This window comes from Colias eurytheme, chromosome 20 (assembly GCF_061535395.1).
Source record: "Colias eurytheme isolate Ceu_HAF_F1 chromosome 20, ilColEury1 Martin Lab GWU primary, whole genome shotgun sequence".
Lineage (NCBI taxonomy): Eukaryota > Metazoa > Arthropoda > Insecta > Lepidoptera > Pieridae > Colias > Colias eurytheme.
In genome coordinates, this window is record NC_142999.1 from 2,468,989 (window position 1) to 2,479,908 (window position 10,920).

The following is a 10,920-nucleotide window of genomic DNA, read 5'->3' on the forward strand; positions in this document are numbered from 1 at the left end:
TTATTCTGTGGCGAAGGCGAAGTAGTTTTTAGTAGCAGGGTATATCCTCATGGTGAATGGATCTTAACCAACTTAAGCTTGCAATCCTTGTTGATAGACGCATATCATTTAGAAAGAGCTGTTCCTGCTTAGTGTGTTAAGGAATATTGTTTAATTTTGTAAATATAGGCTAAGTTATTTTGTGAATATAAGTTAATTTAATAATGTGTCATATTTTATTTCATATGCAAACCCGATGACGTCTAAAATAAAATGGCAAAAAACTACCAAAACATTTTAATTCGTATAAAGTAATTATTCTATTTCTCATATTCTCACACTGAAAAGCCATCACAAACAAAATCATGTAATATTTAATTTTTCTTCACTTTTTTCCTGATTACTTTATTTTGCTTACAAACTATACTTCTTGCTTTCCTAAATAATAGATACATTACTATCAATAAAAACACCAGAAGGTCAATATACAGTTTCTTATACATAGGAATTTGTAAAGCTGGAGATCGCAGATGCAATGCACCTTTAGTTTTGACAACATGTTCAATCCAGAAGAGCAGTTCGCTTTTTGGACTTAACGGACGATCATGGTAAATTCTGGAAAGTTCTTCTGCTTTTCTTTTATAACTGGAAATTAGAAAAACATTGAAAGATAATATTTCTTAATAGTCAGTCTATAAATAGTTTTCGTTCCAAAAACTTGCAATACATTTTCAAATTTAACTTACATAGGATTAGCTGACACTTCCTTAATTGCTTTGTATAAGTCAGCTGCCATATTTTCCGCCAGATTTACAGTAATACCGAAGCCCTTTTGTACAACAGTTTTCATGTTAATATGCTGATCTCCCATAGTAGGTATACCTATTACTGGTACCCCAAAATGTATAGCTTCAGTTGTAGAAAGTTGGCCACCATGAGTTATAAAGAGTTTAAGATTGGGATGTGCTAAAAGGACGAAACATTCATTTCAATAGATTTTTTCCACATTTCATATAAAAAGACATGTGAAATTGCATACATTAGATATCGTCATTTAATTTTGAAAAATAAAATAAGATTATGTTGAAAAATTGTGTTATACTACATTTTGAACCCAATTTTTTTATGAAAAGCTTTTATTTTTGTTGATAATAATGAATCCATACTAATATTATAAATGCGAAAGTAACTCTGTCTGTCTGTCTGTCTGTTACTCAATCACGCCTTAACTACTGAACCGATTTGCATGAAATTTGGTATAGAGATATTTTGATACCCGAGAAAGGACATAGGATAGGTTTTATCCCGGAAATCCCACGGGAACGGGAACTATGCGGGTTTTTCTTTGACTGCGCGGGCGATGCCGCGGGTGGAAAGCTAGTAATACAGGGTGTCCCAAAAAGTAGTGATGAACGATAGCTGGGAGGTAGAGGACCAAGAGGGCTATCCGAATCACCCCCATGTGTGTTATGCGATTTTTTGTATTTTCGGAGTTATTACATTTTTTTCAATTTTTCATCTATCGCCAAGTACGATGAGATTTTTATTTATGGTGACGTGAATTATTGCGCTAGATGCTTGATTTTTTTTGTGTGCTAAGCTGAAAGATAGGTCAATTCAGTATGGTAACATTTACTATCGTTAGATCTTCGAATGGAATAAAAAAAAAGAATTAAATGCCAAGGAAGATAAAATTACCCAGTATGTTCATAACTTCAAGGGCCCATAAAAAAATAAAATCACATGAAAAAGGTTTTCCATTTGGCTTTTAAAAACTTGCTCTATCGATCAGGTAGCTACCCTAAAAATTTCATTTTATTATTCTGAAGGCTTCAATCGAAAAATTGAAATCTAAATGTGGTAAGTGGAAAATTTTTATTAACATGATGATCATTAAAACCAATAAATAGGTGTTAAATTACCAGAATTTTTTTAAAATAGCCCCGCTGTTGCTGAATGCAAGTGCGACATCACCGTAAAAAGTTGTCTTTTTAAAGTCTGAATGCTCTTTTATCATTTTTAATGGTTTCTTCTGCAACTATGAATTTCCGGGTTATTTCGTCCAAATTGTGGCATTCTCTCAAGTGGCCGAGGTCTTTTTAGTATCCCCATTAAAACAAATCAATGGGGTCGAGGGACTGTGGAGGCCAGGCTTTAAAGCAGGCATCACCGACGCATGCGCAGGCTGCAACGACCAATCCATCTTTCAGAGTATTTTTGCCCTTTAGCCTGGCCTCCACGGTCTCCGGACATAAACCCTATTGAATTTTTTCCGTGGGAATACTACAAAGAGGAGAGACTTCCACAATTTGGACGAAATAACCCGGAAATTCATAGTTGCAGAAGAAACCATTTAAAATGATAAAAGAGCATTCAGACATTAAAAAGACAACTTTTTACGGTGATGTCGCACTTGCATTGAGCAACAGCGGGGCTATTTTAAAAAAATTCTGGTAATTTAACACCTATTTATTGGTTTTAATGATCATCATGTTAATAAAAATTTTCCACTTACCACATTTAGATTTCAATTTTTCGATTGAAGCCTTCAGAATAATAAAATGAAATTTTTAGGGTAGCTACCTGATTGATAGAGCAAGTTTTTAAAAGCCAAATGGAAAACCTTTTTTATGTGATTTTATTTTTTTATGGGCCCTTGAAGTTATGAACATACTGGGTAATTTTATCTTCCTTGGCATTTAATTCTTTTTTTTATTCCTTTCGAAGATCTAACGATAGTAAATGTTACCATACTGAATTGGCCTATCTTTCAGCTTAGCACACAAAAGAAATCAAGCATCTAGCGCAATAATTCACGTCACCATAAATAAAAATCTCATCGTACTCGGCGATAGATGAAAAATTGAAAAAAATGTAATAACTCCGAAAATACGAAAAATCGCATAACACACATGGGGGTGATTCGGATAGCCCTCTTGGTCCTCTACCTCCCAGCTATCGTTCATCACTACTTTTTGGGACACTCTGTATATGAATATGGAACTGACAGATTAATGGATGATATTTTTTATGGCAAGGTAAGTAAAAATGTGATAATGCAACATTGACAGTCTATATACGTTTATCTCGATCACAACCTTGAACGTAAATCTTCGTATTATTTAGGATAAGTAAGTGCGTTATGCCGATGTGACAATCCATACTAATATTATAAATGCGACGAAAGTAACTCTGTCTGTCTGTCTGTTACTCAATCACGCCTAAACTACTGAACCAATTTTCATGAAATTTGGTATGGAGATACTTTGATACCCGAGAGAGGACATAGGCTACTTTTTATCGCGGGAAAATGACGCAATCCCGGAAATCCCACGGGAACGGGAACTATGCGTTTTCCTTTGTTTGCGCGGGCGAAGCCGCGGGCAGAAACCTAGTCCATACTAATATTATAAATGCGAAAGTAAATCTGTCTGTCTATCTGTTACTCAATCACGCATAAACTACTGAACCAATTTTCATGAAATTTGGTATGGAGATACTTTGATACCCGAGAAAGGACATAGGCTACTTTTTATCCCGGGAAAATAACGCAATCCCGGAAATCCCTCGGGAACGGGAACTATGCGTTTTTCTTTGTTTGCGCAGGCGAAGCCGCGGGCGGAAACCTAGTTTGTTATAAAATTTCATCACAAGTCGACCGGGGGGACCTAGGTACAATGTACATATTATTCTTACTCGTAGGTTATTTTTTATGAGATCTTCTTAAACAGTTTAGTAATTATGCTACTTTAAATATTTATAGAACGAACTATAGTACCTACTGTACATTGATTAATTTATTGTTAAGTTTATACAATGTATCATATTATCTGGTGTACAATAAAGTGTTTTTCATTCATTCATTCATTCATATAGTTGACACTCTTACCTAAAATACTTTGCTGAGGTGCCCATTTCACCAAATGAACATTTTCTGGTACATTTTGCATCTCGCCTTCAAATTTCCAAATAACAGTTTCTCGTAGTTTAGAAAACATGATTAAAAGTGAACTTTTCATGTGATCACTCATATTTTCACTTGCTGTATGTGAACCCATACTGAAGTAGATGGCACCATGTTTAGTGGTGTCCATTAAATGTTGGAGGTCCTGTAAGAATAAAATTATTATTAAAAATAACCTCTTGGATCTAGACACGCGGCAGCGTGTCAAGCCGAGTTCAAGCGAAGAGAACTGGCGAGCAGCAGCCGTGTGTATATTTACACGAACCATTTCGAGCCACTTTTCACCCCCTTATAACTCGAAAACTATTTAAGTTAAATACACCAAATTTGGTACATATCAAGAAGACCTCAAGATAAACAAGAACCTTAAATTTCATAAATACAGATTAAACAGTTGCGTAGATATTGATATCCAAAAATCGCAATTTTTAAGACTGACTGACTTATAGACATATACAAAACCTAACCCACTTCCAGATGACCTAGAAAGTTCAAATTTTGTAATCAACTAGGTAATAGTGAGTGTACAAAGGAAAAAATCAGAAAATACTGAATTTATCTGTATTTAATTTTTTTTTCAATGACGTAAATTTTGTTTGTATGGAAAAATGGAAAAGTTTATAAAAATAGAAAATATTATATTCACCTTACTAGTCTTAAAAAATAGATCAAAACTAATCAGTGGCCGAAAAAAATTTTGAAATCCATCAATAAATGACTGAGATATAGATTATTGAAGTTTACATATTTTAGCACGAAACATCTGTAGATTCGATGCGCCTCTGACATCACACTCACTCGCGCTAGTATCGCTAGGGCGGATTACTTCGATTGCATGATTTCTTTATTCAAAACTGTTAATAAACGTAAAATAAAAGAAAATTGTAATAAAAATATTGCTCATACAGTTAAAAATAATATTATATAATTTTACATATTCACATTTATGTATTCTTCATTTATGAGTATTTAGTTTAGTTTTAATTTCAGTGTAATGGAAGAAAGCTTCGTCGAAGGTCGAAATGATTTAATTTGCGTAATATTAATATAAGTGAAACATCTTTAGAGGCGTTTAGAGTAAAATTTCAAGATCGCGTCATGGCAATACCTTAACGTCATGGAGTAAGGCGACGATTCTTCTACAACGATCTTTGCATCTTGGTAATAGTGTGTGTACAAATTCACGCTGGATGTTTAGAAAATCATGTAATCTTTTAAACAGAAAACGAGTTTAAAAATTTGCAGATAATGACGGGGCAATGTGCGCTGACATTCATAACATACAAGAAAATATAGAAAATAAAAATAACTGCGTTAAAAAAAACCGACTTCAAAAACGGAAAAGTAATAAATAAAAAAGATTTGATATTATTAATTACTACATATTATTTAGATGTGCTATTTACTAAAAAGGTTTGATGTCGGTGCACGGGCTAAATACTAAGTGCTTAGTTTTTGGCACCGACTTCAAACCTATTTAATAAATAGCACATCTAAATAATATGTAGTAATTAATAATATCAAATCTTTTTTATTTATTACTTTTCCGTTTTTGAAGTCGGTTGTTTTTAACGCAGTTATTTTTATTTTATACTTTTTAGTGTATTTTTCAACACGAATCAAACGAGTCCAATCTCGATAAAGTTGAGTCAATATATTACTGAGTTCCTATGGCCACCTTCCGATTCCATCATCAAATCAGCTCTATGTCATGATAATGTTTCATCGCTATCCAATTTACATACGTATACAAAATTTCAGCTCAATCGGTTACCGGGAAGTGAATCAAAGTTACTTGCTACATTTCAATTAAGTCATCGAGTACAGACAAAAATGCTCATAAAATAAAAACTACTGGGCCTATCCGAATAAAATTTTTATGGGACCAATTCGACACCATCCCGCATCGAATAAAAAAAGAATCACGTAAATCGGTTAAGAAACCTCGGAGTAATCGGTGTACATACATCTAAAACAAAAAAAAAAAAATTATACCGGCCGAATTGATAACCTCCTCCTTTTTTTCGAAGTCGGTTAATAATAACCTCCTCCTTTTTTTCGAAGTCGGTTAATAATAATAAACAAACCATACAGAGAAACCGCAAGAAAAAATAAAAAAAATCGTACATAAAAAGTGGGTATATTATATTCATAAAGTAAATCAAATTTGCAGAGTAATTTTCTCTACAAAAAGTAATGATATCCCACCAAAAACATAAATGTAAAAATTGGAGCCGAGTTCAATCGTTGACTTAATATGCCAAAAAAAGAAATGAGATCTAAATGTGTGCCAAGTTCTGCAGACAGTCCAGAAATGTATTTACAAAGATGTATTAAGTTCTTAGGTTGACTGAAAACTCGATTGTTTTATTTTCCCTAAGAGAACAATGTTTATTCCAAAATATAACTTTTTTAATTTGAATAATATAATTATTTTCACAAAGCAAACAACTAATGACCTATTGAACCCCATAATTTGATGAGGCTAGTTTTACATACTGTTTATATTTTGTGAGATTCTAAAAACTAGCCTCATCAAATTATGGGGTTCAATAGGTCATTAGTTGTTTGCTTTGTGAAAATAATTATATTATTCAAATTAAAAAAGTTATATTTTGGAATAAACATTGTTCTCTTAGGGAAAATAAAACAATCGAGTTTTCAGTCAACCTAAGAACTTAATAGATCTTTGTAAATACATTTCTGGACTGTCTGCAGAACTTGGCACACATTTAGATCTCATTTCTTTTTTTGGCATATTAAGTCAACGATTGAACTCGGCTCCAATTTTTACATTTATGTTTTTGGTGGGATATTTATTTCTTAGGTAATAATAACAAATATTAAAACAGGAATATTTATTATTAGTGTTAAGTATTAAAAATATCTTATGGTTATGAGTGAAGGCTCCTTAATATTTCATAAAAAGGATTAAAATACGTTTGACCAACTGCTTTCAACTTCTGCTAACAGAAAGAGTTAGTTTTTCGCCGATTTTCTCTTTCCGAATGTTTGATACCTAAGTAAGTTTTTTGAAAACTAACTACTTCTTGAATCATTTCGTCGTATCACTGTTTATTATGTTATTATTACAAATATAATATACGAAATAAAACTTTACTATTTACCTTTGGCAGTGGCTTCACTTTTGCATCTATATGGAATCCAGCTACATATTTGGCATTCTGGGGCAGTCTGTATGGTTGGCCAATAGATGGATGGGAGTTTATTAGTAACAAAGATCCATTGTAAATTGCCTCTTCATAAGGAGGCAAAACCACTCCTCGTCTTTGTGCTATTTTCCTTAATGATGAGTCGTAAATTCTTCTTTCCGCTGGTGTGATGAAATATCTATAATTATGTCAGAGAATTAGTATCTTTTGCATAAATCTTTTCAATTAAGCGAAATTCTACTTGGAATCACTATATTTGTTTCTTTCTGGGGTCACGTAACATAAAGACAAAAGGCAGTAGAGTTTCAATTAATTAATGTATATATAATATAACTGTACGTACTAGAAGGGGTGGTTAAATAATTTTTATAAAGTTCTCAGATACCATCAAAACCATGAAAATAATAATATTCTTACAGTGTGACTACTTTTACATATAGAAATATCTATCGATTTTTATTAATTTATTAAGACGTTTTAACAAATATCTTATAATGTAGCTAACAAAAAAACAATTACCTGAATTCAATTGACCGTTTAACAAGAGCCCACAATTCTTCAAATCTCTGCCACGTGGTGAAAGGCGGTATGTTTGTAGAGAATATATCAGCACTGAACGCTGGGTTGGATATCTCGTCAACCACGTCCAGGACTTGCCAATGCGCCTGAGTTGTAACTAACCATATTAGAGGACATTTGAATAGTGGTGCGATCCTGTAAGTTCCAGAAAAGATACCTTTGTCAATAATAACTTTGTTTTATTACTGAAAAAAGTAGCTTTTGACTCTCTTATAGTGCCAACTAACTGAACTATAATGCCGTAAGAGATAGACGTTCGTTTTTACAATCATAAACCTAGGTTTTATAAAAAACTAGACTTGAAGCTGTGCACCCCTGCTTCGTCTGTAGTTACACAGTCGAAGATTGGTCGTACCAACTTAGAAACCTTCATGGGCTCATGTACAGCACTTTGCACATCATCACATGATTAAATGCATAGTTAAAGATTCTATAAAGTACATACAGACATTATATTTTGTATCACTATTAAGATGACTGTTTGTAAAATCACAGATTTCTTAGTAGTAGCTACATAAAGCTATGTCAACTCCTTACCCAGCAACAAAATGAGAAAAAAGCCATTCTACAATAACTGCGTCAAATTTCTGTTCAGGATCGTTGAAGAACTGTCTGATTTCTGGATCTTCAAACATTTGCTTGTGCATCTCGTGAACTACAGTTATAAAGAATAAAGGAGCAGCTCCCTTGTTCGCTATTTTTGTGATGTTTAGAGCATCCGCTAAAATATACATTCGTTTTAATTTAAACATTTTGGACATTAAAATTTATTTAAATGTTTATTAATTTCACTAACTTAAATTTTTTCTCTGTTTTGCCCGTGGATCGTGGGTTTGCTGGCTTTCAAATTGTATATCTAAACAATTCTCGAATGCACCCGGATTGCCCCAAACAAATTCATCAAAATAGGTTCAGCTGTTTCGGAGGAGCGAAGTGTCGTAAACACAAAAATAATAAAATAAATCTTTTGCAATTAATTGAATCTGTCAATTGAATAACTTATAGCTTTATTATTGTATAATGTTCCATTTTTTAAATATAAGGCCATTCTCCCATTACGATACGCACAGGCAATTCAAGTATCCTGCAAGTCTCGGAGACTAGTCGCCGCGGAGTATCTCATATACATTTGTATGTAGACTCGCACACGACGCTACCGGTACAATGTATGTGAGATATGAATGTTAATGTGTAAAGATTTTGCAAATACTTGTTTACCTCCGTTTTTATGTACGCATGATAAATATTACTTATCGATTATTTTTTCTTGTCGCTCTTACTGCTGAGTGTTGGCAAAAATAATAACATATGTTCCCAGTGAAAACACTATAAGGAGGCATTTTCATGTATCTTTAGTTAATAAGATTTTTTGTTTTATATATCTCTGTCTTTGTCTCTGTATGTTTTCCAATAAAGAAAATAAATGAAAATAAATATTCCGCGGCGACTAGTCTCCGCGACTTGCAGGATACTCGAATCGCCTGTGCGTATCGCAATGGGAGAATGGCCTAAGACGATACATACGTGTACGATACTGATTCATTATCCTCATAGAGATGTCGAGAACATCGATTTCTTGCAATTTTGGTACAATTTTTTTCTTCGGATGTGAAGTTATGTGAACAACCTGTAATATTTATTTACAAGGTCCAAATATCAAAAATTGCGGAATTGATTTATAATGTAGAGTCAATTAATATAATCAATCTGTTAAAGCTAGTTATTTAAGAAGTTACTTTTATAAAGAATAGAAAAAATTCGATCACGAGGCGGGACTCGAACCCGCATCCTTTCGCGCCATTCTGGGGCGGATTCCTGACCAACTCAGCCATTTGCGGGTCACAGTGATAGAATTTTCTTTTCTATTCTTTGTAAATTTATATTTATAAAGCATTTGAAGGCCATAAAACCAAAAATATCAATTATTTCAAGTTACTTTAGTGCATACTTTGTCTATTTTCTTTAATGCCTCTTTTCTTGTTTTATTATCATTATTTATAGGCATTTTAGGTATCGAAACTAAGTATTTTAGCTTCTTATCATATTACAAAAAAGTCAAAAAAGGCAATAACAGCTTACCTCATGCCCAGCATCCAGAAGATGGTCTACTACAGCATGTCCTAAAATACTATGGCTCTTTGTATAAACAGGCACAAATACAAGAAATCGTAACGCATCATTCAATGATACAGTGATGCAGAAAATTAGTAGGAATAACATTGGTTTATTGGTCATCTGTAAGGAATTATTGATTTCATAATCGTTAATTATAAATATTAATCAATTGTAATAATCAATGGATGTGTTAGATGTAATTGAATGCAATTTGAAGTTATTTTGTTACAGTTTTGTAAGATTTGTTATCAGAAAATTGAAAATTTACACATTTAAAAAATGTGGCCGATATCGCCCAACATCTCTGGCCCTGATCCTAACAAATAAACGCGAAAGTAACTCTGTATTGGTGTCTCTTCTTCACACCTGAACATCTGAACCGATTTGGATGAAATTTAATATAAGTATAGTTTGAGATCTGAGAAAGGACTGATAGGATAGGTTTTAACCCGGAAATACCACGGGATCGTCTATAATGCGAGTTTCCCTGAACTTCGCGGTGGAAACCGCGCGGCAGAGCTAGTTTTCTATAAACCCATTATTATTTCCTAATCCTATGAGATCTTCTATAATGCAGCTAAACAATGTTGCATTGCACGTGTGCTTCGATTGTTTAAGATAATACAATTATAAATAATTACTCTTAATTACCATTATTAAGATGGCTCAATTCGATGGATTTGAATTAATTTAAATTTAATTAAAATTTAATTCTAATGTCTATCACATTATGCAGCGAATAATTCTCAGTTGTTTTTAACTAGAAAATTTTATGTTTCCCTTTTATTTATTCTATTTTCTTCCATTTTTTAGCACTATTATATTAGATTCACATGTATGTTTCAAGTATGTAACTGATATCTTTAGAATCTATTTTAAGCACCATTAAAACGAACAGATTTAATTCAAATTATCATAATCATCGTCAGCCCATATACAGTACGATTCACGAAAGATGACCACACATGGCGGCCGTCTGCGCACGTTCACTCATGAAGAAAAGACTTAAGAAAAAATAATATTTTAATGTTGGTTAAATAATTTATTTTTTATTTATTTAAAATTAAATCTGCCCGCGCCTCATCTCGCATCTCCATAGGGACCTAAAAT

The 10,920-nt window shown here is 32.9% G+C and overlaps 1 protein-coding gene across 1 annotated transcript; it reads right to left on the reverse strand.

Moving 5' to 3' along the window:
* Nucleotides 1-353: 353 nt before the first annotated feature.
* Nucleotides 354-9,930, reverse strand: LOC149899525 (UDP-glucosyltransferase 2-like). The gene is made up of 8 exons (XM_090113946.1): nt 9,775-9,930; nt 9,220-9,322; nt 8,233-8,416; nt 7,636-7,830; nt 7,072-7,294; nt 3,869-4,088; nt 726-945; nt 354-624 (listed from the first exon to the last, which is right to left on the reverse strand). Exons 1-8 carry the CDS (start codon nt 9,928-9,930, stop codon nt 354-356), a joined length of 1,572 nt encoding a protein of 523 aa, XP_089970072.1.
* Between the last annotated feature and the right edge of the window lie 990 nt (nt 9,931-10,920).

Bases quoted from the DNA above. Each gene is read 5' to 3' on its own strand.
- LOC149899525 (XM_090113946.1), bottom strand. From the start codon at position 9,930: ATGACCAATAAACCAATGTTATTCCTACTAATTTTCTGCATCACTGTA. The intron at 946-3,868 runs GTAAGAGTGTCA...TCGTCCTTTTAG, and splicing joins ACCTCAGCAAAGTATTTTAG to CACATCCCAATCTTAAACTC. The intron at 625-725 runs GTAAGTTAAATT...TCTAATTTCCAG, and splicing joins GAAGTGTCAGCTAATCCTAT to TTATAAAAGAAAAGCAGAAG.